Here is a 27,995-nt window from a genome sequence, read left to right as displayed (position 1 = left end):
CAAGGAATTGTCTGTAGACCTCCGAGACAGGATTGTATCGAGGCACAGATCTGGGGAAGCGTACAGAAACATTTCTGCAGCATCGAAGGTCCCAATGAGCACAGTGGCCTCCATCATCTGTAAATGGAAGAAGTTTGGAACCAGCAGGACTCTTCCTAGAGCTGGCCGCCCGGCCAAACTGAGCGATCGGGGGAGAAGGGCCTTAGTCAGGGAGGTGACCAAAAACTCGATGGTCACTCTGACAGAGCTCCAGCGTGTTTCTGTGGAGAGAGGAGAACCTTCCAGAAGAACAACCATCTCTGCAGCACTCCACCAGTCAGGCCTGTATGGTAGAGTGGCCAGACGTAAGCCAGTCCTCAGTAAAAGGCACATGGCAGCCCACCTGGAGTTTGCCAAAAGACACCTGAAGGACTTTCAGACCAAGACCAAGACAAAGATTGAACTCTTTGGCCTGAATGGCAAGCGTCATGTCTGGAGGAAACCAGGCACCACTCATCACCTGGCCAATACCATCCCTACAGTGAAGCATGGTGGTGGCAGCATCATGCTGTGGGGATGTTTTTCAGTGGCAGGAACTGGGAGACTAGTCAGGATCGAGGGAAAGATGAATGCAGCAATGTACAGAGACATCCTTGATGAAAACCTGCTCCAGAGCGCTCTGGACCTCAGACTGGGGCGAAGGTTCATCTTCCAACAGGACAACGACCCTAAGCACACAGCCAAGATAACAAAGGAGTAGCTACAGGACAGCTCTGTGAATGTCCTTGAGTGGCCCAGCCAGAGCCCACACTTGAACCCGATTGAACATCTCTGGAGAGATCTGAAATTGGCTGTGCTCCGACGCTCCCCAGCCAACCTGATGGAGCTTGAGAAGTCCTGCAAAGAAGAATGGGAGAAATTAAGAAAACTGCCCAAAAAAAGGTGTGCCAAGCTTGCAGCATCATGCTCAAAAATACTTGGTAATTGGTGCCAAAGGTGCTTCAACAAAGTATTGAGCAAAGGCTGTGAATACTTATGTACATGTGCTTTTTTTTGTTTTTTATTTTTAATAAATTTGCAAAGATTTCAAACAAACTTCTTTCACGTTGTCATTATGGGGTATTGTTTGTAGAATTTTGAGGAAAATAATGAATTTAACCCATTTTGGAATAAGTCTGTAACATAACAAAATGTGGAAAAAGTGAAGCGCTGTGATTACTTTCCGGATGCACTGCGTGTATATACATATATACACACACATAGATATACACACAGATATACACACACACACACACACACACACGTGTATATATATGTGTGTGTGTGTATATATATATATATATATATATATATATATATATATATATATATATATATATATAATCCAATAATGTGTTCATTTTTGCTTTATCTTTGATAAATGACCATTTTAAAATAATGAATTGTTTAACACTGTGTTGTTCAGGTCTAGACTACAATGCTTCATCTCTTTCCATAATGCATTATAGAAAACTGTTCCATAATGCATAACTAATCAATGTGATATTATTTATGTGTTTGCAGTGTCCACAGAGTTTATATACCCTTCTAAAGGGCCATCTGTTGTGGTAACATAATGACTTCTGGCTTCCTCTTGAGGGACACAAAATCCAGCTGTTGCTACATGACGGGTATCATTTTGTTGTTCTGCAAACTCAGATTAACCGTAATTGTTTAACCCTCATGTTCTGTTCACCACTTACTGGTGGATCTCCAGCTGACCCAAGCAGTCTCCTTAGAGTTTATAGCAATACATACTGTATGTAAATTCATTCATGTGATGTTCTTTTTTCCTATGTAAAATACAGTAGGAGTATGAGAGGAAATCTATTTGCAGTAATTCTCTTGAGACAGTGGATACAGCAGAGTTTTGGATCATGGCCACAGCCCAAGAGTGAAGACTCCTCCCTGATGCTAAGATAAAGGCTGATTTTGCTGTGGTTTCTAAACAGGATTAATATTTTCAAGTCACTCTTGTCGTTCACACACATAAATCATTCAGGATTTTACTGGGTGCACAAATTACTCTATTGAATTATCATCAAAAATGTTTTCAATCCTACGTGGACAATTCAGGGCTATGGTGCGAGTGAAGCTGGCCAAACAAGATCACAGATCAAATATTTACTGCAAGCCACCTAAGGAAAAGATCGGACCTGGGGTAAATATTTATATTACCATTGCCATGTTTTAACATTTCTGTATATTTAAGGTTAAAGAATATTTTTCCCCCAAGGTGATATCCTAGCTGATAGCTAGGACAAATTGACAGTAGAAATATGAACATTGTAGTGGATAAATTATAATTGATAAATAACTTAATATTATTATTATTTTATTTTTTGTAAAAGTTTCTCAAAGAACCTCTTTGGTTAGTTAAGGATTTTTCACTAAAGGACCCTCTTTCCCAGAAAAAGCTTCTTGTAGGGTTCTACATAGAACATCTAATAGTTCCCCCAAAGAGACAAGCCAAATAACACAATAGGGTTTTGCATTTATTCTAAGTGTAGATTATTTAATGGCATTTATAAGAGTTTATTATTCAGGCTATATTATAAAAGTCTTATATACCTTCAGTGTTATGTATATTCTTTTTGGTTGTTATGTATTTATGCAAATTTTATTTCTTACCACCTCTATAGCAATACTACAGGATATATGCTATAGTTATCTCAGTATATCACTAGCAGAGGTTATAATGTCTTGTTTTATATGGCAGTAGTTACTAATTGTATGTAATTACAATAACAATGATAATATTAATCAATAATATTAAACAAGCCCTTTAGAATAGTCAACAATATCCAATATCTGGATCAAACCTAACACTAATCATGGTTGGTGTTTATCATTGCAAACCTAAGATGCTTGCATATTTTAAAATGAAAAATGTTACTGTAAAACAAGCAGCAAGAAAAGTTGGATGAGAATGAATGCAACCAAACTGAGTATATATTTCCTCTTGGTGTGTGGGGGAAAAAAAGGTTTTTATAAAGTGTGCAGGTTTAAGTGCAAACTTTTAGCAATTCTTGTCCATTTGCATTAAGGTAATTACTGATGACTTTTGAGAGTAGCAGGGAGTTGACAGTGGGATCTAGTTCTGTGATTTGCAGTCAGGAACCATCTACCATGAAGCACCCCCCTGCCGCCACCAACAATCCCACACACACATAAACAACCACAATGACTTGTGGTTTCCGCTCACAATATATAAACTCTACATTTTAAGCTGGATAGACAACAGTTTGTGGTGGTTTTTCAGTCTCAGGCTTATTTTCTTTAATTTCTGTTTACTAGATAGCAATAGACTTCCCATTAGCTCATAAAATCTCTTTTGATTTTTTTCCACCTCTCAATCCCATGTTTAAAACACTGAGATATAAAGAAGTGATATGAAGTCTAAGATATGAGGAATTGAAAATGAAACTTATTTGAAGTAATTTTGCAAAAGTGCCCTGGCTTTCGTTGCTTGTGGTGAAATGGGTGTGAAAACATTAGTAAGCTTCTCTGCTCATAATTTTTTCCCCAAAACATATGAACATATAGTGGTATTGATGCATTCTAAATAGATTGACACTTATATCAGGTTGTCAGTGCAAAAATACTTTTCAGTTCATTGATAATATGTGTTAATTATTGTTAGAATATTTATCTCTGGGTATACTTTTCAGTTTATATGCATCTTAAATAAATTCATAGGCTTAAGTGATGAAAACATATACAATTTAAACTTGTGACCAGTGTTGAGAGACACTTTTCTGGTGCATGTAGTGTATGTATATGTATTTGTATATGTATTGTATTTGGGGGGGGGGCACTTAAAACATAGTACAGTCACTATCCAGCAAAATGTGAACAGTGTTTAATCTCTTACTTCCCACTTGTATCTCCACAGCAGACGGTGTTTACCATGTCCATCTTTGCACTTGGTCTCCTGGTCCCTGCTGGTTGGATCATGTACCACATCCCAGTATACCGCCAAACACCACCTTCAGGAGTTTGAACTTAGGGACAACCTACATCACTCACTCTCTGCCACATCACATAGCTTTTTGCTTGCTGAAATAAAATGTGATTTCTCACTTGACAAAGTCTAAATACAACAGTTCTGAAGTTTATTTACTATTGCATCATATGATTGCCACACTTATTAAAGAGTAAAGCAAATACAAATATGGAAAGTCATGAGAAAATTAAGTACACCTTCCTTCAAGTCTACGTCTTTATTTATTAGGGCCTAAATAACAATTGTGTGGTTCTCACCAACTTCTATAAACAAACAAATAATCTCAGGTGGCAAAAACACATAACAGATTTCAATATGTAATAATTTTCCCCAAAAAGGTAAACCAACATTCAGAAACTAGGTGGAAAAAAATAAGTACATGCTATAAATAAGTATAAAAAAAACATATAAAAACCACCTTTAGCAACAATAACTTGAAGTAAATATTTTCTGTAGGAGGTTAACAGTCTGTCATATTGTTTTGGAGAAATTTTGACCTACTCTTCTTTACAACATTGCTTCAGTTCATTGATGTTTGAGGACATTTGTTTATGCACTGCTCTATTAAGATCCCACCACTGCATCTCAATGGGTTGAGGTCTGGACTTTGACTTGGCCATTCCAACACCTTCATTTCTTCTTCTTTAGCCACTCAGATGTCAATTTGCTAGTGTGATTGCGATCATTGTCCTGTTGAATAACTAAATTTCGACCCAGCTTAAGCTGCTGGACAGATGCCCCACATTGTTTCAATGACTACAAGTTTCTCAGTTCCAGTGACTGCAAAACAAGCTCAATCATCACCCCTCCATCACCAAGCTTAACAATTGGTATGTTGTGGTGATATGCTGTGTTTGGCTTCACCAAACATGGCGCTGTGCATGAAGACCAAACATCTCCACCTTGGTCTCATCCAGAACTTTTTTGGTTTGTTCAGATGCAATTTTGCAAACTTAAGTCGTGCTGCCATATTATATCCGGAGAGAAGGGCTTAAGAGAGTTAGTAAGAGAGTAATTAGCACCCAGTTTTTACTAAAGTAATACACAAGATTAGTTAATCAAAAAGAAGTGTGACTACCTCTATAAAAGCAAAATCTTTGGCAGTTTGGTGTTCTGGAGCACTCTGGTGTGTTCATGCCAAGAAGAAAGAACATCAAACACGCCAAACATGGAGCTGTGTATGATGACCAAACATCTCCACCTTGAGCTCATCAGACCAAAGAATATTGTTCCAGAAATTTTTGGTTTGTTCAGATGCAATTTTGCCAATACACCAGACTTAAGTCCCCCCCCACACACTCTGATGAGCAGCAACAATTACTTCTCTGAGGTCATGTCTGATGTTCTTTCTTCTTGGCATGATGTACACACACACACACACACACACACACACACACACACACACACACACACACACACACACACACCAACCAGAGTACTCCAGAACACCAAACTGCCAAAGGTTCTGCTTTTATAGAGGTAGTCACACTTTGTTTTGATTCATCTTCTGTATTTCTTTAGTAACACCTGGGTGCTAATTACTCTCTTAATAACTGTAGAACTAGGAAGGGAACTGTATACTTATTTTCCAACCTGGCTTCTGAATGTTGGTTTACAAATGACAATTTTTTTTGTTTGTTTGTTTATAGAGGTTGGTGAGGACCACCCAATTGTTATTTAGGCACTGATAAATAATAACATAGAATTGAAGGAGGGTGTACTTTCTTTTCCCCATGACTACTATATAATGAAATATAATGTGTAAGGATCTAATGTACACTCTCAGACATAAAGGTACCAAACTGTACATTTCCTTGCTGCTGGGAAGCTACAGTTACTATGTAGCTACATCTTGTATCATTATTATGTAGGCTATATCTCACATGGAAACATAATACAGAATAGTGTACTTTTCAAAATGTTTCAAGGCATATAATTGGACCTTAGAATGAAGATTTAAAGGCAAACTACAGTATATTCACATTCCATGCAAAGGACAAGGTCCTTTTGAGTATACATCTGCAACAAGAAAATAGTATACATCTGCAACAAGTACAGATAACGTTATTACTTTTATTACAGATACCTTTATTTCTGAGTGTAACCTTCTAAATTATATCTTATTTAGATGGTAGATATTTTATTGAGATATTTAGATAGATAAATTTATATTTACATATATAAAATCAGAATATGAATCTACCCATGGTTGGTTCTAATAATTTCACTACCACTTGATCTCATACTCATGTATGCCATTACAATACAATATAGGAGGACTAGGGCTATTCCACTTAAAATAATTTCTTACAAACCAACTGTTGCACCTTCAGCACACTTATTATGAGAAACAACCAGCAGCTTCACCTATGATAATTTTATTTAAAAAAAAAAATAAATAAACAAACCACCAAACAAACAAACAGAAAAACACTTAAATACATGAAATCCCCCTTACAACGTCATGCTAGCCAGAAATTAATATCATCAATGGAAAATGTTCGACACGGAATAGTCCATTCGCGATACAAAGGTGAGTCGGGTAGACTAACCTACCTTTTGTTGATGTTTACCGCGAATACTAGGAACCCAATATGAACATTTAGGCTACCTCAGAGACAAGGAGACGCGGGGAAACGACAGACTGCCTCGGAGAAGGAGGGAGTAGTCACGCTTATTTCGGTTAGTGAATACCGTTTGGAGATGCTGTGACGATAGTGGTATAACCTGCGCGAGCCGGAGCGCGAGGGGGGCTCCGCTCACTTTTTCAACACTGAGGGGGGAAAGACAGCAAACACCGCAGGGTTAAATCACATCTCCACTGTGACTCCTCTATGATTCTCACCGAGGTTTCAGCATGTCTACGAAAGCAGAACAGTGTAAGTACATTTGGCACACGTTTGTGTTTTATTTCACGCCGACGTGATGGTCATTGTTGAATATAAGATGTGTTGAACGTAGCTGCCCTTCGAGATGAGAGAGAGACCCTAAGAGAGACAGAGAGAGAGAGAGAGAGAGAGAGCGAGAGAGACACGTTGCAAAGGCGCAGCAGGCTGCAACACGTCCTCCAGGCTGCAGGACATGATGAAGGAGGAGATGTTTTCTGTGTAGGTGAATTGTAAACGAAGGAAGAATCAAGTGATGGCTTATGAATTAAACGTGAAAGGTTTGGGCAAGACATGGCTTTTCTCAAGGTTCTCAAGGTCGAGCTGGAAAATGGTCTTCCAAATCTGACTGGTAGAAAGCTTCATGTGATCCTTCTGCATGTTGTGGAGAAGAGGTCTATAGACTAGGTTGTTTTTTTTTTCTTTATTAGTAATAATGTATCAAAACGAACAGGTGTAGCACAATTGGATATTAAGGCACATCAGCAAAAATTAAGAACTAATTGTAAATAAAATGTAAACACTATAAAATCAAACATAAGCTTTATCCAAACCACGAACATCTCTCTCTCTCTCTCTCTCTCTCTTTCACTGTCTCTTTCTTATGGGTTCGTATGCTACAGTATGTTTTGATCGATACCATGATCTGTGAACAGCGAGACCATGAGTGTTAGGAGAAGATTGCACTTAACACACCTGAGTATGACTCACAGGAACAGTGGAAATGCAGCAACTATCTACGGCTCACTTCTGACCTGACCGGCCACACACTAAAGGTTAGATAGATGCTCAGAGCAAGCTGAACGTTACAACAAGATCAAGAACATTAAAAAACAAAACAAAACAAAAAAAAAAACACTTAGATGGCTAATTTATGAAATGTTCACTGGGATAGGATTTGGCTTACCAAGAAGTGTCATTTGTTTGGGTTGAAATTGTGCCATAAAAGAAATAATTTGTGTTGGTTTGCATTTCAAGATATTACAACAGCTATATTTCATGCAGAGTGCATTAAAGCCATTTCAACTTAAAAGCAAATTAAATAAGAATATATAACCCAAGTATTGTTACTTAACTGTTGGAGGGTTTTTTTTTTGACACGTTCAGTTCAGCCATTGAATTACATTGATGAATAATGCCATACCATCATAAAGTTAAAACACAGGAGGTCTCAGGAGTGCATCTGTTTAATTCTTGCTAATTTCCTGACCAATGATTTGTTTTTAAGACCATTAAAAGCTTAATATTTTGCCATTTTGGCCTTGTCCCATTTTTTTGCCCAGGAGTGTAGACTTTATAGAAGGGGATGAAACAGAAGGAAGGCCCGAAGTCTTGCGTTTCCCTCACAAAAGCACTTGTTAATCCCTGGTGAACAGGAATAAACAGTCAGAACTTAGCTAGTGTTTAAAGATGCGTTCAGCGATTTTTAAACTGGAATTAATTTTGTGATATGTGTAATACATTCTCCTGTTCTGACAGCTTGAGATATAAACCTCTGGTCTCTGTTGTGTCCCAGACTGTTAAAGAGAGAAAAAAACACATTATGTGGACCACTAACGTTGAACCAATTAGGGCAAGAAGGTGTCTCTACTTTCCAAACTTCAGAAAACATCCCTCCTGCACTAGCATTCAGATGCCCTTCACTGTGCATGTGTTTCTGTGGGCTTAACATTGGTTGTATTTGTTTGAAATTTGAGTTTAACAAACCTAGCTTTGGTTAACGTCTGCCAAAATCGTTGACTATACCTTTTTTGTGTTTGTCTCCTATTTTCTGTGTCTAACATGAATGTCATATACACTTTGAAGTTCTGTGGCTTTTGAATGGCTTCTGGGAATAAATAAGCTGCCTTGACAATCTCAATATTTTTTGTCCATCCCTGTGTGTGTGTGTGTCCAGTCATGGTGTACAGTACAATTAAAACAGCAGATTTGGCTGATCTATAGGCCAACTTATGTTCTTTAATCCTCAGTGAAGGCACTCAGGCCTTGCTTGCTGTTGATTATGTATCACTTTGCTCTTTGTTTAGTTGCCTCTAAGATTCGATACTTGCAAGAGTATCACAACCGTGTGCTACACAATATTTACCCTGTGCCATCTGGGACAGACATTGCAAACACACTGAAATACTTTTCTCAAACCCTGCTCAGGTAAGTGTACTACGCTTGGACCAACAGGTGAAGTAAAGATACACACTACATGTGAGTTTTAGTGTTCAGCTTTAAGTAGTTTTAGGTTATTCAGGCACAATTAGTATCTTTAGTGTCTTATTATTTGTAGTGTAGTGTAGACACTATAGTGGCAATGGTACAGTACAGATCGCTAGTGCTGTATGTTTTGAATTCTGCCTAGTTCTCTGTGCCGAAATAGTCAAAATTATGGGTTTTTTTTGCATTTGGCTTGCTCCATACTCTCTCTGTGATCCATAAAAAAAACATTTCAACCTTAACTATACAACATCAAGGGAATTAAAAAGATCTTTCAGTACTTAAATGTATTTATACCCCACTGCTGTTGAATGTTTGATTTTGATTAGTCTGAAGCTGTTGATTAATTCTCTGACAGCACAGCTCTGTCAATATTTCAAGGTTTATGTTAGGGATGGGCGATATGGACTTAAAAATATATCACAATATTTTCAGGTATTTATTGCGATAACGATATTAGTGACGATATAAATATAGTACCATGCACCGCTGTTTTTGGCTACAAGTGATAGCTGCTTGCAGTCTTGAGAGCCTCAGAAACACAAACATTGATCTAAAAGTAAAACTGATTTTCTGTAACCAAACCAGTTCCAGATTATAGAGGTAGCTCTTCATTTAGCGATTAACTCCTCTTCAGCTTCACGTCCACCTTCCGCCATGCTTGTTTTCGCTCTGCACGTGAGCTCCGAACGGGTCGCAGACCGTCGCACACAGAAATACGTCATCAACTAGGCTTTATCGTTATTATCGCGAGAAGACTAATTCTTATTGTGGGGAGAATTTCTACCGGTATATCGCAAACAATAAGATATCGCCCATCCCTAGTTTATATTAGTGCATTTGTTCTAATATTTAATTTATCCTATAGTAACAACTTACACAGGGACTTGGTGGATGTTCCACATAAAATGATTAATGTTTAACTGTTGATCTGGTGAAGCTTCCTCTGAGGAGTTGTTTATTTAGCGTTTTTGGGAGGAGCCTGCAGTGTCAGCACTGTAACAGAAAGAGGTAAAGCTGTAACTTTAAGTTTTCCGACATGGGGAAGTCTTCATGGAAGAGGGATTTGTGGGATTTGAAGGATTCCAGTTATGTCTTATTAACTTTAAGAGGTAAAAAATATATGTAATTATAAATGGATGTGGTGTCTTTCTTAATATTTATTTCATATTAACTGCAATCATTGGCAAATTGATGTGGTATAAGAGGAATTTAAGAGAGTTTTTGCTGTTATTGGAAAATAATTCATCACATCACCCTGTCATTCAGTGCGTTTACATGGACAACAATAATCCACTATTAACCCGATTAAGACAATACTCTGATTAAGAAACTACCATGTAAACAGCAATTTTTAATTACCTTAGTCCGATTAAGGTCATACTCGAAGTAAACACACATTGAATTAAGACGTGTGGAGTATTCCTGTTTTAGTCGCATTATCGACTTGTATTACAGACATGTAAACAGCTTAATCACACTATTAACGTTGTGTGAGAGTTTTCACCACATTTTGCGACAGGACACGATCACACACTGCAGTGCTCAACCGTTTTATGGCAAACGTGAAATTATGGAGGGACGTCGGACAATGTGGTGCGGTGACGTAATGACGTGCCGTTAATTGAACTATGTTCTATAACATGTAAAACAGGAACATGAAAGGAGTATTCTAAAATCGACTCATGTAAACACCTTAATCACAATATTGTCTTATTCAGAATAAGGTCAATAATTAGATTACTGCTGTCCATGTAAACGTGGTCATGGACACATTGACACAGTGTCACATTGTCATTTTCCTGCAACAGCACGCCCCATTGTGTTTTATTGCTTACTGAATAGAGCATGATCTAGTAGCCTTGCACATAAGATAAACATTATCTATTTCATAAATAGTTCAAAATTAGTTTCAGCATTTTTTGCAGAAATGCCTAATATAAATGTAGGTTACACGAAGGACAGCAGTGATAACAACCTGTATATGCAAGGGCCATAACTCATTTTCCAAAAAGTAAAAAAGTAAGCAGTTTAAAATACTTTTTATGCTTATGTTTTTTCAGACACCTGTTTTACGGAGAGCCCGAGGTAAAAAAGATGAGCAGTGAAGCTTGAGAGCAGGATGGCAGGGATGCAGCATATGTCACAGTCTTAGAGAGAGAGAGGCAGACAGAGAGAGGATCGAGCAGCCAAATGGATAGTTGATACACGGCCACAGTAATGTTTCAGCAGGACTGCTGCAGGGGGCTAATGACACGTAACTGAAAAGGGCAGGAAGTCTTGTGGGAAAGTTTATGCTGTCTGAGTAAGGGACCAAAAAAGCTAGTAAATTCTCATTTGATCTGGCACATAAGTAGCAGTCGAGATCAAGCTATTTGAATGAGTGAGACAAATTTACACTTACTGTCATGATTATTATTTAGGTTATAGGGCTAAATTTATATTATATTATATTATTTATAAAATTATTTATATCAATTAAAACGTCACTAATTATACAATATGTCATTGTTTATATAAGACAGAATTCTTTAATTGCTTTCTTCTCCATAGAGTCTTGAATTACACATGTTTGGACATGCAGAATAGCATCAGTGTGCGTGTATGTGTGTGTGTGTGTGTGTGTGTGTGTGTGTGTGACTGATTGTGTTTTGTGTATTTACTATTTGAGGAAAATATACTGATCATGAACATAAATTATTAGTTAAAAACTTAGTTAGGACTTAAAATTATACTCTTTATGATTCCGTTTATTCTGTTGTAATTAATATATGTATTGTCTATTATGCATTTGTAAAAAAGGATGCATATAAAAACAGCAGAGCTGAAATCTTATAGAGTATAATTTTATGCTATTCTGTTTTGTGTATTAGCATCACTGTTAACATGTAATAGAAATGTTGAACTGAATTCTACCAATGACATGCATATGTTTATAGAGAAATGTTTATAGAGTTTGCAGTTTGACCAATGACACATCACACTGTTTTTATGTAATGTGCATCAAAAGACAAAATGTTTTCTCTTCCCAACGCTCTCAAGCCCATCATAGTCCAATGAAATTTTGCTGCCATTTTCCTTCAGAGAATTAGGGAAAAATACTTCCAGGAGACAGCAAACACAAACGTCCATCCCCCATTAGTCCACAAGCATAATGCTACCAGCCATCCCGTTTGAAGCAACCTTATTCCTTTTCCATTACAGTTTCTTCCCTAACCGTAGACTAGCTACATTTATTTTAGAACTGAAATCCATATGCCTGTTGGATCTCATTAGTTCTCTTCCCCAATGATACTGAACAAGTATCATAATGTACTTACATACTGACATTATTTTTTATGATGCAATAAACATGTGTTGTGACCAGGGAACTTTTAGTCTAACCTCACATACATGTTTATTACTGGCTGAAGCATGTTTCAGAAGTGTCATCTCTGTATTGTGCCCGAACCAATTTGAAATTGCTCTCATCTTTGACAGCCCCTGCCATTCTTTCTTTTTTGTTTCTTGAACAAAGCATGGTTATTTGGCCTCCTAAATGATTTGACCTGCACGGCTGCCCCGCAATTGATTTAATCAGAGGGGTCAGTGTTGCTTTAACGCTTTTCCTCTGGAGACGTACGGGGCTGCCACTGAAAACATGCCATTTTTTTTTTTTTTTTATATTTTTGCTCCTTGTCACCAGATACGCATGAGATGCAGTGATCATTGCAGTTCTTTGCAAGCTTCTGTTGGCACCTTTTTGTTTTTCAATAAAATAAAACAATAATTTTAAGGAAGTAATGCCACTTTCATAAGTCAAAAATAATTTTAAAAAATCAAAAAGAAAAAACAGACATGCTCAGTGATGTAAGAGTGGAGACACTGCATCCTATGTGGGGTTTATCTGGGTTTGGTTCTTTTCTACTTACACTGTCTCTGTAGAGCCATTTCAATGTAATGTGCTGTTTCTTTGTGTCTTTGTTGTCTCTTTTTTTCCCCTGTTCCCCTCTCCCCCGGAGCAGCATCCTGTCCCGTACAGGCAGGAAGGAGAGCCAGGAAGCTTCCAATTTGGCCGTGCCCATGACCATGTGTCTTTTTCCTGTGCCATTCCCACTCACCCCATCTCTAAGACCACAAGTCAGTTCCATCAACCCTACAGTTACTCGCTCCCTCCTTTACAGCGTTCTGCGGGACGCCCCGGCCGACCGGGGGGGGGCCGCCCAGCAGAGTCGGGACGCTCAGCTCTCAGAGTACCCCTCTCTGGACTATCAGGGGCTTTATGCCACCCTCGTCACCTTGCTTGACCTGGTGCCCCTGCTGCAGCATGGTCAGCACGGTGAGTGATCACTAGTCAGGGTGTACAACACCCTAACATGTCATTCAGTCCAGTGAAACAAAAAAAAGTGAAGCACCAAAGTTATATACTTTTGATATGCTTGTATAAATATATACGGTATATCAAAACTGTATTATATTCTGGTCAATAAATATTGAAAATCTCCTCATGTTTTAGATTCACAGCAATTAAAGAATCGCCAACGTGATAGCTATGACTTACTGAACTTATGCACTCAATATACGGAGGTAGCCATTTTTGTGCTTGTGACCTGCTCTAGTGTCTTTGCCACCATATTGGTTCTTTGTATGGCATGAAAAGTTTATCAAACGTTAGAGCCCAAGTGCTCTACCCCCCGCTGAAGATAAGCTGTCTATTTATGGTGGTTTTTACTGAGCAAAGAATGATCCATGCTTTCTAAGTCAGTCATTAAAATAGTAAAGTTTCCTTTTCTTTATGCCTTGAATTTCAGTGATTTGCTGACTGTCATGTGTCATACCCACACATACAATACTATTTCTTCCAATATTGTTTTATACAAGCAATGAAAATAATTTCATACAACCTTTAGCATTACCGGAAATTGTGTGAATCTAAATCCACATGTAGAGCAGGAGCCTGTTACATTAGTTTCTCTTTTTGTCTCTTTACTTTTTTCCTCTTCCCCTCATCAGATCTGGGGCAGGCCATATTTTACACGACAACTTGCCTTCTACCTTTTCTCAGCGATGATATTCTCAGCACTTTGCCCTATACTATGATCTCCACCTTAGCCACCTTCCCTGCCTTCCTACATAAAGACATCATAGAATACCTGAGCACGTCCTTCCTCCCTATGGCTATATGTGAGTATTATGCTGTTATTATTTATAGTACTACTACTATTACTACTACTACTACTACTACTAATAATAATAATAATAATAATAATTATTATTATTATTATTATGTAGTGTTTCATTTAACTGTATTTAATCTACAGAGTTTAAATGGCCGCTGTCTTTTCTATGAGTGTATAGAGCATATAATACGTAGTCATATACATCTTGTTCTTTTTTGGGCTTGCAAAGAAAAAAGACCGTCTTCAATAGCATAGATATCACATATAGTGCCAAGTAAAATGGAACACTCTGTCCCAAAGATCAACATGATGTTCTCACAGCTTGAATTCCCAGGATACTGGTGACAGTGAGAGGAACTGTACACATCTGTTTTTTATCTGAAATGATTTTCATGGGAGGTGACAACAAGCTATAGACATTATTCAGTCTTGCAGCCTTGCAATAGTTTTTCATTTGTCCTTACAGTATTATTATTATTTTTTGGCAATTCTTTTCATAAAGGTTGCATTGAGTGACCATGTACTTTATTATTATTAGACCATAAGTAACACTAACAAAGTGACTACAGTACAAATTTGTGCTAATTTATGTGGACTTACTTTTAATCATGGATTGCGTAACCATTATTGAATGCAGACATATTTTGTTAACAATTAAATATCAATTTAATTACTTATTAGTTACTTATATGGTTACATATTATGTGATTTGTTGAAGTTCGTGGCTTCTTAATGTTAACTCATGCAGTAAATATTATCAGCTAAGGAAACCTTAATGTAAACATTACCATTTATTTTTTATAAACTAATGCCTTTTGATTTTTTAAAGTGGGTTCAACTCGGAGAGAAGGAGGGGTCCCTACGTACGTCAATCTATCTGCTTCCTCTATGCTAATGATTGCTATGCAGTATACCTCAAACCCAGGTAGATATTTTTATGTGTTCCAGTGTTCTGGAGAATTTAATCATTGAATAATGACAAGAAAATAAACATTAGCTGATCAGCTGTTGTTATGCTGATATTAGTGTACCACTGCCAGCTTTTGGAGTGCCTGATGAAGTATAAGCAGGAAGTGTGGAAGGTAGTGTTTTTAGATCCTATTATCTTTTGAGAATATTTCCATGTTGGGCATTGTCTCTCAAAATGATTCTTGTACTGTTTTAGGACCTTCTGTATGTAATATCTTATGGACCATCCCAAGTAAAGCCTCCTGCTGTTCAAATGCTCTTCCATTACTGGCCTAATCTCAAGCCTCCAGGTGCAATTAGTGAGTACAGGGGGCTCCAGTACACAGGTAAGTCAATGTTGTTGGTCCATTAAGTTCTGCTTATATATACACTCACAGGTTTGTACACACCTTATTGAACGTATGCTTTTCATGATCTAATGACTTGTGCTAAAATTTGTTTCTAAGACAAAATTAATAATGCGGTTAATGTTGTATGACATTACTTCCAAAATATCTTTTTTAATGGAAATTTATTAAGCAATTTTTATGTAGTAAAAGCATCCCACAAGTGCCTAGGATATGTGGATTTGTTTTTGTTTTTTCAAGACTTCTGGGAAAAAGCATCTCTTATAGAGCTAGTGAAGATAATTTGTGCGAAGCTGTCATTAACATTTTGGTCACTACATACTGCTGCGATAAGTGTTATTTCATAGCTACGATGTCTTCAATGTGTTTCTAAAATGTGTAAATTATTGAAAACAGAGAAAAAATGAGTAGATGAGGCCAAACACTTGACTGGCACTCTAAGAGCTTTAAATCACCAAAATATCTGATTTCATGCTGTTTTTCATATTCTTTTTTTTTCTAGTTATTGCTGATAATCACACTATTAATATGTAAAATGTTCTTTTCTTTCTCCTTTGCTCCTCTCCCCCACTTCTGCAGCTTGGAATCCCCTTCACTGCCAACATATTGAGTGTCAGAATTCAATTAATAAGCCTGCAGTGAAGGTACAGTACAAACTGGTTTACTAAAGTTGATCTCATTTCAGTATATATGTATTTATATGCATCTAGTTCCTTTCAGTTGCATTTTCCACTATATATGGTATATATAGTAAGATGCTCACACCTTTATAAAACACATGCACACACACACACACACACCCGCACACGTCCCTGATAATGTCTGTAGCCATTTGTCCTTCTCCGTCAGTATTGACTCAGCTTGCACACTGAAGTGAGAATGAAACAGTAATAGACATGTCCTGCATTTCAATTACTGTGGGCCTGAGAGGGGGCAGTTCGTTCTGGGCTGGAGGTGTGGGAGATTAATTGGAAGAGATGACCCGGTGCTGCTAGCGGATGGGGTGATCGCATGAGTAGAAGAGCGCTGTAAATTACTGGCCATTGTATTAAGAGCTGCAGCCCAACTACTGACCCTTGTCATTAAACAGAATAAGTACTTCAGGGCTTTAATGTGGCAATGAATTTATTCCAACATATTGTAGCGTGTGTGTGCTTGTGACATTTAAATCTCAAATGATTCCGACAATGTCAACAAATCCTACCTTTAGGTGCATATCTGAAGATAAGTTACATGGTAGACAGCCAATGTGCATCTTACTAATGGCCTTTTCCTATTGCTGATATTGTCTAATTTGTATGACAGTTATTGTGATAATGTGAGCCTGGAGTCCAGTAACATGTCTGTTGTATTTTTCCACTCAGATGTGCATCGACCCGACTCTCTCGGTTGCTCTGGGAGACAAGCCTCCTCCTCTGTATATCTGTGAAGAATGTAGTCAGAGGATTGCAGGGTAGGCTTTATTTATTAGGTACACTCTAGGTACACAGTGGTCTGTGAATGAGTGTCTGACCAGTCGTGGTGTTTGCTCACATGAGTAGTTACCATGGTTATATTATCCCCTCTTTGCCAAGAGTCTGTAACATTATCATTGTTAATTAAACAGCTGTGGGTTTTACCCTGTTCATTAATCTTGCTTTTCATTTGCCGTCATCATGTAAATTACCTGTAGCATTGTGCAAAGAGATGTTGAAAGAGAAAAATTGAGTCAGAGTAAGCAGGGTTGGTAGAGTGCTACCAGTTGTCAATATTAGTGTTTAAACCTATCTTGTATGAGGTATGAATGTTTCATGTGTGTACTAGTGCTATTTTTCTTATGTTTTGCATCTGTAGAGACCATGCAGAGTGGCTGGTTGATGTGCTCTTACCTCAAGGTCAGCATTACTATTCATCTTGTAGTTATTTTATGTTGAATAATAACACACCCAACACATGGACACACTCATAGACACAGTCAAACCACACACAGAAATTCTGGTTACAATGAATAATTTAACCTTGCAAGTGAGATGATAAACTATAAAACTGCATTTATTTATGAACCTCCTGCTCATTTTCCTTTATAAATATTCCAAATGTAAAGCTTTCACCAGAGAGTCAAGTATGGTACACATCTGGATTGAGCTATGGTGGACCAACATATAACATTCCACATATTCAGGATGTGCTAGCACAAATTTCTACTTTGGCAGAGGAGTGACATTTGAATAACAATATCCTATATTGTTTCACTCAAACAGCTGAAATATCTGCAATATGTCAGAAGAAGGTAAGATATTCAAAAATAGTATTTGGTTTCTGTTCTTGTGTTGTATTTGGGGGAATGTAGTCATGTCCTTGGGACATCATGGGACGACTTTCAGCATGGGAATGAGCCATTTATTGTGCAGAGGTCTGTTATTCCAAATAGAATTATAACATTTTGTTTTATATTTGCCTTTTCACTTACAGTCATTTTAAAAAATAAGTACACCCCATGGAAATGGTTGGCTTTCTTGACATATTTCGACAAGCAAACATTTGATCCTCTTTGAAACACTGCCTATTAATAAAGGTCAAATGACACATAAAATTGACATTTTGACATTGAAATAACAATTGACATAACAAAAAACAGATCGGTCACATGGAAAAAGTAAGTACACCTCTTCATTTATCACACCTTCAAATCCATAAAATTAGTATCAGGTGTTCATGATTGGGTGTCAGTAATTAGAACCTGCTTAGGGAGTACAGGTGGAAGCTGTCTTATTTATACCCCTCTCATATCTAGAGTCTGGTGTTCCCTTTGTTATTGAGGTGTGTGATGTCATCATGTAAAGATCTAAAGAGGTCTATAAGCCCTTCAGAAAAAGGTTGTGGATGCCTGTGAGTCTGGCAAGGGATTTAAAAAGATCTCCAAATTATTTAAAATACATCATTCCACTGTAACGTAAATCATCTACAAATGGCAAAGATTTCAAACAACTGGCAATTTGCTAGGACTGGCCGTCCCGGCAAATTCAACCCAAGAGCAGACTGTCTGATAATAAGTCTCCAAGAACCCCAAAATTGCATTACAGGATCTGCTAATAAGTCTAGAAATTGTTGGTGTCAAAGTGCATTCTTCTATAATCAGAAAGAGATTGTACAAATTTGACCTGCATGCGAGGCGTGCCAGGAAAAAGACTTTGCAAGACTCAACTATGAATTCTGCATCATATCAAAGAGTGCTTGAAGATAATGTGAGGACATCTGTTCGAAAGGTGAAGCTGAACCGAAAGTGAACCTTTCAACAGGATAATGATCCTAAGCACACTATCAAATCCACCAAGGAATGGATCAAAATGAAGAAATGAAGGGTTATGGAATGGCCTAGTCAAAGCCTGGATTTGAATCCCATTGAAATGTTGGGGGGGGATTTGAAATGGGCAGTACACGCAAGAGAACCCTCAAACATCTTACAATTATGCAAAACGTCAACAAGAACTTATTTCTGCTAAAGGGGGCAATACTAGCTTCTGAGGCCAAGGGTGTACTTACTTTTTTCACAGGAGAATATCACATCTATTGATATTTCTGTAGAATAAATGATTGGAAAAAGCCAATTTTATTTTTGGTTTTGTTCAAGTATATCAACTTTATTAATAGGCACTGTTTACTAGGAGGATCAAATGTTCGCTTGTCCAAATATGTCCCAAAAAAAATAAAAATAAAATCCAACAATTTCCATGCGGTATACTTATTTTTTTTAACATGACTGTGTGTACTTTTAAACAGAATGTACCCTGACTTGACAATTATATTCAAGTTACACATGCTGTATTTAGACTGGCTCTCATTGTGTCTGTGACTTTTCTTGTGTCTTGCATGGTGGTTGCCATGGCAGTCCGGATCTCATCTGTAACAGATATAATCAGCTCACATTCTTACATCTGCATGCATGTTGCTGCCCCTCCTGAAATCTAATATGCTGCATCAGCCTGTGGATCTGTAGCAACGTTACATTTAAATGGTTGAACAATAACATCTAAATGTTACTGTTCATTTTAGATAGTAAAGTCATTAAAACTGAATATACCCTACTAGTGTGAATTGAATCCCTTAAACTCTTATAATTATTGTGTTATTATTCATTTATTCGTTTTAAAGCATAATATTCAGTAACTTCTTACTGAATTATTCAGTAAGTACAATAATTCTGACAACTCCTTGGGGCTCAAATATATTAATGCTAATTCAATGCCGGTGATTTTACAGTACATTTATCAAATCATGATGGAATTGTATGAAAGTATATATGATATAGTCTATGTATTGTCATCGTCAGATTCTGTTGATTAAAAGTTTACGTCTTAACACATTAAGCCCTTGAAAAATTCATTCATAGTCTTTTCAAAACTGTCCCTGTTGACATACAACATGCTATTCTTGTTCATAATGGAACTAGAAGGCCATGGAGATGTGTGTCCTGGAAAACCTCCTTGCTGTGTTTTCACAGTGAGCCAGCAAGCAGTGGGTGTTAATCTCAGGTACACTGCCTGAAACGTCACACAGCGTTTTCATATGAGGCAGCTGTCCTGAAGCTTACAGTGCTTTGCTTATTTTTAATCCACAATCTTTTAAATAGGCTTTGTCATTATATAATGCAAAATGTTCTTTTGACTATTACGTGTACTGGGCCTGGTATCTCATTTAGATAAGTGTGTTGCTTAGAATTCGTCTCATTTATGTGTACTTGTTTCCCTGGACACATTTGAAGAACCAGAAATAATAATAATAATAACAATAACACCACCACCAACAACAATAACAACAACATTGCCCTTTATATAAATACCAGTAATCAGAAACAATGTAATTAATAGGTGTCCTTGGCATTAATATACAGTGGTGCTTGAAAGTTTATGAATCCTTTAGAATATTCTATATTTCTGCAGAAATATGACCTAAAACATAATAGCATTTTCACACATGTCCTAAAAGTTGATATAGAGAACCCAATTAAACAAATCAGTCCTGCAGCTTGGAGGAATTATAGCCCATTCCTCAGTATAGAACAGCTTCAACTCTGGGATGTTGGTGGGTTTCCTCACATGAACTGCTTAATTCAGGACTTTGCACAACATTTCTGTTGGATCAAGGTCAGGACTTTGACTTGGCCATTCCAAAACATTTCCTTTATTCTTCTTTAACCATTCTTTGGTAGAATGACTTGTGTGCTTAGGGTTGTTGTCTTGCTGCATGACCAACTTTCTCTTGTGATTCAGTTCACGGACAGATGTCCTGCTATTTTCCTTTAGAGTTTACTGGTATAATTCAGAATTCATTATTCCATCAATGATGGCAAGTCACCCTGGCCCAGATGCAGCAAAACAGGCCCAAACCATGATACTACCACCAGCCTGTTTCACAGATGGGATAAGGTTCTTATGCTGGAATGCAGTGTTTTCCTTTCTCCAAACATATCAGTTCTCATTTAAACCAAAAATTCTATTTTGGTCTCATCTATCCACAAAACATTTTTCCAATAGCCTTCTGGCTTGTCCATGTGAGCTTTAGCAAACTGCAGAGGGGCAGCAATGTTCTTTTTGGAGAGCAGTGGTTTTTTTCCTTGCAACCCTGACATGCACAACATTGTTGTTCAGTGTTCTCCTGATGGTGGACCCATGAATATTGACATTAGCCAATATGAGAGAGGCCTTTAGTTGCTTAGATGTTACCCTGGCTCCTTATGACCTCGCAGACTATTACACGTCTTCCTCTTGGAGTGATCTTTGTTAGTTGGATTTGAATTTCCTCATTTTGAACACAATTTGTCTGATTTTGGATTGGGGGACTACAAACTATTTAGAGATGGTTTTGTAACCTTTTCCAGCCTGATGAGCATCAACAACTATTTTTCTGAAGCCCTCAGAAATCACCATTGTTCATGCCATGATACACTTCCACAAACAAGTGTTGTGAAGATCAGACTTTGATAGCTCCCTGTTCTTTAAATAAAACAGGGTGCTCACTCACACCTGATTGTCATCCCATTGATTGAAAACACTTGACTCTAATTTCACCTTCAAATTAAACTGCTAATCCTAGAGGTTCACATACTTTTGCCACTCACAGATATGTAATATTGGATCATTTTCCTCAATAAATAAGTGATCAAGTATAATATTTTTGTCTCATTTGTTTAATTGGGATCTCTTGGTCTACTTTTTGGGCTTGTGTGAAAATCTGTTGATGTTTTGGGTTGTATTTATTCAGTTAAATAGAAAATTCTAAAGGGTTCACAAACTTTCAAGCACCACTGTACTATAATGCTGGATTTGGGTTCTCTCTATCTTCCAGAAGCTGGATTTCCTGTGTCCTTACAAAAAGAACACATCACATATGCATAATCAATTCAATCCCCAACAGTTGTGCCAACACCTTATTTTTAAGGGTTTCTGCAAGGTAGTTTCCTGCAATCACCTGCTCTTACCATTTGTACTGCTATTACTGTTCTGCTGTGACAGATGGAACCAGTAAAGGAGCATATCAGAATAATATAATAGTTAATACTAATAATACTGTACTTATAATACTTACTGTTGATATAACATAATAACACTGTATATCAGCAGTGCACCTATTAGGGAAGGATCAGCTTAATCCTGTCCTAACCTTGACCATGCTTTGTATTTTTAGCAAATTGAGACACTGTGAGTACACATCTCCCTGTATTCCTTGGGTCCATGCATATACATTGCTTATAAATAACTGTGTTTCTGTTATGCGACATGGATGGGTGTTATTGATTTCTCCTCCTCTTGCCACCTCCTTCTGTTTCCTTCTCCCTCTGTCTCTGCCTGTCTTTGATTTACTTTCTCTCTCCCTCTCTCTCTTTCTCTCTCTCTCTCTCTCTCTCTCTCTCTCTCTCTCTCTCTATCTCTTTCTCTTTCTCTCTCACTCGCTGTTTCTGGCCAACAGAACTGCAGCTCTCATGTGAGGCGGGCTGTTGTCACCTGCTTCTCGGCTGGCTGCTGTGGTCGGCATGGCAACCGGCCCGTGCGCTACTGCAAGCGTTGCCATGTCAACCACCACAGCAGTGAGGTGGGTGCTTCAGCAGAGACTCATCTGTACCAGACATCTCCTCCCCCAATCAACACGCGTGAGTGCGGAGCCGAGGAGCTCGTCTGCACTGTGGAGTCTGTCATCAGGTACCCACACTGCAATGACCAGCACTGCGCATGAAAATGTGTGATGCATATAGGATTTACACAATAACACACTTTCATGTGACCCAGCATTACTACAGTTTGAAGTAATTCTTTTTAAAAATTTGAGTCCTAGATTTCTAACAATTATGGGCTGCATTGTTACTGGGTAATGTAATAAATCACACATATTTTTCATTTCCAATATAAAGTACTGAACCAAATCAAGAGAATATATAGAGTTATAAAATATTTATACAGTTTATCAATTTATTTATCAGTTCTAACACAGCAATGAGGCCTGGGGGTAGTTATTGAAGCAGAGAATTTTGTATTATGGGACAGTAAAAATATTGACATATTGACAGTATTTTGCTGTATTATTAGCTGTACCATTCATTGTGTCATTAGGTCTTGTCTGTTATTTGTCTCAACTTGTGTTAGCCTGCTGAAAGAGGCAGAGATCCATGCAGAGCAGCGGGAGTTTGAGATGAACCGCCGGCGTCAGATGGGCCTCTCCACCTCCCACCATTCTCTGGACAACCTGGAATTTGACAACAAAGAGGATGACCAGCATGATCAGAGGCTGCTCAGTCAGTTTGGCATCTGGCTCTTGGTAAGTAGTATATGTGTTTTCCACATAGAATCCAACAGAAAAAAAACACACACACACACATACTCACACACACATCAACATATCCATAATATGTGTGTGTTTTTTCTGTTGGATTCTATGTGAAAAAAATCATATATATTAATTAGGTTTCAGACTGAAAAAATTATTTCTTTGTATAATAATACCATCATTACCACTACTACTTCACTAAGGCTATAACTACTGATGACCAAAATACTAGACTTCTAAATACCACAACCATATCTTCACTATTTCCTTTACTAAAGCAGTCACGTGACAAATACCATAATAATACAGCTAATACCTTACTACAACTGTACTAAGAAAATTACAAACAAGTTCATACTTGTAACCTCCATTCCCATCCACCTCTCCATCCTTCCATTCCCTTAATTCTGCTCCAGGTGAGCCTGTGTACTCCTAGTGAGAACACGCCCACCGAGAGCCTTGCCCGTCTGGTTAGCATGGTCTTCCAGTGGTTCCACTCCACTGCCTACATGATGGACGATGAAGTGGGCAGTCTAGTGGAGAAGCTCAAGCCGCAGTTTGTAACAAAGTGGCTCAAGACTGTCTGTGATGTGCGTTTCGATGTCATGGTCATGTGCCTGTTGCCCAAGCCAGTGGAGTTTGCCAGGGTAAGAAGAGATTCTGACCTTCACATACTAAATTGCTTGTATGGATTTGGGCTCTCTTCAGACTGTGTGTGTGTGTGTGTGTGTGTGTGTGTGTGTGTGTGTGTGTGTCTGTGTGTGCGCGCTTACAGGTGGGCGGCTATTGGGATAAATCCTGCAGTACAGTTTCACAGCTGAAGGAGGGCTTGAACCGTATCCTGTGTTTAATCCCCTATAACGTGATCAGTCAGCCACTTTGGGAGTGTTTTATGCCTGAATGGCTGGAGGCCATACGAACTGAAGTGCCAGACAACCAGCTCAAGGAGTTCCGGGAAGTCCTTAGGTATAGCGGTGATTGCCAATATGGATTATTTGGTTTATTAACAATAGAACACTCAATATTATTGCATTTTTACAGTTGCAGTTAACCTTTCATCTAAACTGACTTTTGTTAAAAATGGCATTGAACACGTGGTTTGGGCTCTGTTTCAGCAACAAAGCTATCACTGCACATGATCCTTTTTGTTTTTGATAGTGATAGTCATGCATAAGACAAATTACATGATATAAAAATAAGTCAGTCATGCCACATTTTACGTTTTCTTTCTTTCTTTTTTCTCCAAACACACTTTGACCATAAAAGAGCACCAACAATGTGGTTCAGGGTTGTTGGGAGCTGGGTGACTCCTATGTTGGGCTATGGAACAATTTGAAAACACTCCACAGGATAGAATATGTGGCACAAAGGTGACAATTTCTGTATCGTCTACGTATGAAGTCATCTATTTACAAGTGTGATTAACACGCAGGTGTTGTGATGCATGACTTAAAGAAACCCCAGAGGTGCTCTCACTGATCCTGTCTTGGTTACCATGGCAACATAACCACCAAATAGGTGCCATGACCTTCATCATGAATAATGTTAAATGCGGAAACCCCTTTGGCCCTGTGAAATTTTTTTTCTGTACTGCACAGCCTTATAGAGGTCATTATTAATGAGAAGACAGCAGTTTGTGTGCCTTTAGCTAAGTCTCCTGTCCTCATTTGTCTCCTCTACGAAAAATCCTCTATGAGTTTACGTTGTAGATTAATTAAGTCTCTTCATTTGACCTGATAAGACAAAATTTTTCTTTTATTGCTTTGGCTTTTTTTATTGTGAAGCAGGTGTGGCCATGATTTTCCCTCTCACCTCTTTCTCTCTACTTATTCCTACAGCAAGATGTTTGATATCGAATTATGTCCACTGCCCTTCTCCATGGAGGAGATGTTCGGTTTTATAAGTTGCAGGTTTACTGGATATCCTGCATCTGTACAGGAGCAAGCCTTACTATGGCTACATGTGAGTATATATTTACCTGTATGTGAGAATACTACATATACCCAGAACAGTCATACATAGTCACTCACTGAGATAGGCACAGAAGCAATTCCATGACCTTGATCCTTTTTTCTTGTCAACTTTAAGAACTAAGTTTGTGCATGCCATGTGTCTATTTTGGGAGGATTATGGGAAAAAAAATATAAAGACATGGCACATGCTGAGTATGGATCTGGGTCAGTGGTATCGTGAGACAAACACAGTGAGCCGCAAGCTCCCAGATTTGAGTCTTTGATGTCACATTTTTAGCTACTGTTCCTGGTGCATCCTATGTGCAGTCAGCAGAGAGCCTCATCTTTAGGTCCATCACTGTCATTTCATTTAAGAAGAACATTTGTGCATTTCTACATTTGTAGACGTCCATGTCAGAAATTGAAGTGATGTCATCCCTAAACCTAGAACATTATGTTGACATTAATTGCCACAGTTTTTAAAAAGTTTTGCATCATGGTGCTTCATTTTTACACCAAACCATTTGTGCACATATTTGTGTGCTTGCACTAAACCTGATGCTTGACATATGTCCTGCAGATAATGTTGTCATATTGTATATTTTATGACTCAATGTGTGCAGGTGCTGTCCGAGCTGGACATCGTTGTGCCTCTGCAGCTTTTGATTGGCATGTTCTCAGATGGTGTGAACTCAGTGAAGGAGCTGGCTAATCAAAGGAAGACTCGAGGCACAGACCTTACAGGAAATGCTGGGGCTAGAAGGGTATAACTGACATTTATCAACCCGATTGTGTTGTGTATAATCCGAATAACACATTAAATAATAATAATAAAAACAGTAGCAATGTGCAGGTGCTTGTGCAATGTGCAGAGCCTGCTCAGTTAGTGGGTACAATATTAAAGGGAGGCTGGTTGTCATGACAACAAGGCAAAGACTAAATATAGTTTCTTTAAAAAGGCTTGATTATTGGCAAGCAAGTGATACATCCAAACACAACTGGATTACTGAATGTAAATGGGAATAGTGTAATGGTGTATTTTGAAAGACAACTAAAAGCTCAGCTTAGATGCATAAGATTTTTTAAATAAAGAAGGCCTATATAATTTGCAATAATTTTGATGTGTTTGTCTGTACGTAGGTGAGTGTGGTGTCAGACCCTGGTAGAAGGGGGCATAACAACACCCTTAGTCCTTTTCCCAGTCCGTTCCGAAGCCCATTCCGTAGCCCCTTGCGCTGCAGCCCCTTTAAGAACCTGGGTCATGCCACAGGTAATTGTGCTCTAGACTTGGACTGTGATGATGATGACATGAACCTGGGCTGCTTCATCCTCATGTTTGACCTCATTCTCAAACAGGTGACCAATGTAACAAGACCATAAATGTCACTGCTTTTTACATAATTTAGCTTCTAATGAAATCTAGATTATTCCACTGTTTCTATTTTTGTGTAGATGGAGCTTCAGGATGATGGAGTGACTCTGGGATTGGAAGGCAGTCTGGGAAGAGACATTGTAGGGATCATTAACAGTGTTTTCCAGGCTCCCTGGGGTGGCTCACACACCTGCCAGAAGGACGAGAAGGCTATGGAGTGCAGCCTGTGCCAGTCCAGTATCCTCTGCTACCAACTGGGCTGTGAGCTCCTCCAGAGACTCACACCTCCTGAGGAGATACGCCTGGTGGTTAGATAGAATACACAGAGACACACATAATTATAGAGACACACACAAATGAACATTATAGGAGAAAACATGGAAGTAGTAAATAGTAGTATGTAGTAAATAAAGTACTAATTTTTGCTTTTTCTTACAGGAGCCTGCAGACAGTCTTGAGGAAAGTCTGATCTTTCCCAGGTCTGAACATTGCCTCAAACCAGAGAATGGCATAGAGGAGGGGGCCAAACAGGACAACCCTGACAACCAGAGTGATTCTCCTGTTAATCAACGTACATGTACATGATGGCTATTAGAAAATTAGATAACATGGAGCAATCAGTAATATTAGATCACAACTGATGTGATGTTTTATGCAGACAGCAGCCCTGCTATTCACCCTGAGACTCATTTCACTTGATTCTTAGTCATTTTGAAAAGACCATTATGATTTCATGTTGTATTCATTTTTCCTCTTTACCACAGCTTTAAAGAATAATATTGAAAGGAAATTCTCCTACCAGCAGCTTCCAGCTTCTCTCAGGCTTATTTACACCATACTTCAGGTTAACATCACATTCTTCTGTTTTACACACTGCACTTGAGGCTTTTTATTTACTTTTTGAATTCAGATATGTACTACTTCCCCATTGTAGGAGATGGCTAAGTTTGAGGAGCCAGACATCCTCTACAACATGTTGAACTGTGTTAGGATCCTATGTCTGCATGGGGAGTGTCTGTATCATGCCCGCAAAGACCACCCTCAGTTTCTGGCCTACGTCCAAGAGAAGATGCTTATTCCCAGGTATAAATTAAGGGCTAGTTAATAGCCTAAGTAGTATTTTACCATGCATGTAATGAGTATTGTGTTTAATCTGTTTCTATAAACATTGTTTTATATAACAACTATAACCATAAATCTGCACTACGAAAAATAGGAAAATTGCCCATGATAGAGAACAAATATGTGTTCCAGTCATTTTGTATGTGTGTGATACAATATGTGC

The 27,995-nt window shown here is 38.1% G+C and overlaps 1 protein-coding gene and 1 long non-coding RNA gene across 2 annotated transcripts in view; both read left to right on the top strand.

The window, feature by feature from the left end:
* Positions 1-1,481: 1,481 nt before the first annotated feature.
* Positions 1,482-4,104, top strand: LOC128612978 (uncharacterized). The gene is made up of 3 exons (XR_008386820.1): positions 1,482-1,649; positions 1,827-2,179; positions 3,914-4,104. It is a non-coding gene; the product is annotated as an uncharacterized LOC128612978 (long non-coding RNA).
* Positions 4,105-6,813: 2,709 nt separating this feature from the next.
* LOC128612797 (protein unc-79 homolog) overlaps positions 6,814-27,995 on the top strand; it is a 42,404-nt gene continuing 21,222 nt past the window's right edge. Inside the window, exons 1-22 of the mRNA XM_053633206.1 lie at positions 6,814-6,903; positions 8,937-9,057; positions 13,119-13,432; positions 14,107-14,277; positions 15,103-15,198; positions 15,300-15,355; positions 15,439-15,568; positions 16,169-16,233; positions 16,954-17,042; positions 17,423-17,463; positions 17,830-17,858; positions 22,535-22,764; positions 23,206-23,377; positions 23,803-24,033; positions 24,162-24,352; positions 25,225-25,348; positions 25,962-26,102; positions 26,479-26,694; positions 26,791-27,018; positions 27,149-27,281; positions 27,475-27,554; positions 27,645-27,793. Coding sequence (XP_053489181.1) covers positions 6,882-6,903; positions 8,937-9,057; positions 13,119-13,432; positions 14,107-14,277; positions 15,103-15,198; positions 15,300-15,355; positions 15,439-15,568; positions 16,169-16,233; positions 16,954-17,042; positions 17,423-17,463; positions 17,830-17,858; positions 22,535-22,764; positions 23,206-23,377; positions 23,803-24,033; positions 24,162-24,352; positions 25,225-25,348; positions 25,962-26,102; positions 26,479-26,694; positions 26,791-27,018; positions 27,149-27,281; positions 27,475-27,554; positions 27,645-27,793 — 3,029 coding nt within the window. The 5' untranslated portion in view covers positions 6,814-6,881. The remainder of the gene's footprint in view (positions 6,904-8,936; positions 9,058-13,118; positions 13,433-14,106; positions 14,278-15,102; positions 15,199-15,299; positions 15,356-15,438; positions 15,569-16,168; positions 16,234-16,953; positions 17,043-17,422; positions 17,464-17,829; positions 17,859-22,534; positions 22,765-23,205; positions 23,378-23,802; positions 24,034-24,161; positions 24,353-25,224; positions 25,349-25,961; positions 26,103-26,478; positions 26,695-26,790; positions 27,019-27,148; positions 27,282-27,474; positions 27,555-27,644; positions 27,794-27,995) is intronic.

This window comes from Ictalurus furcatus, chromosome 9 (assembly GCF_023375685.1).
Source record: "Ictalurus furcatus strain D&B chromosome 9, Billie_1.0, whole genome shotgun sequence".
NCBI classification, from domain to species: domain Eukaryota; kingdom Metazoa; phylum Chordata; class Actinopteri; order Siluriformes; family Ictaluridae; genus Ictalurus; species Ictalurus furcatus.
Note: the sequence above shows the minus strand (reverse complement) of the source record. Positions and strands in the feature narration are given on the sequence as shown.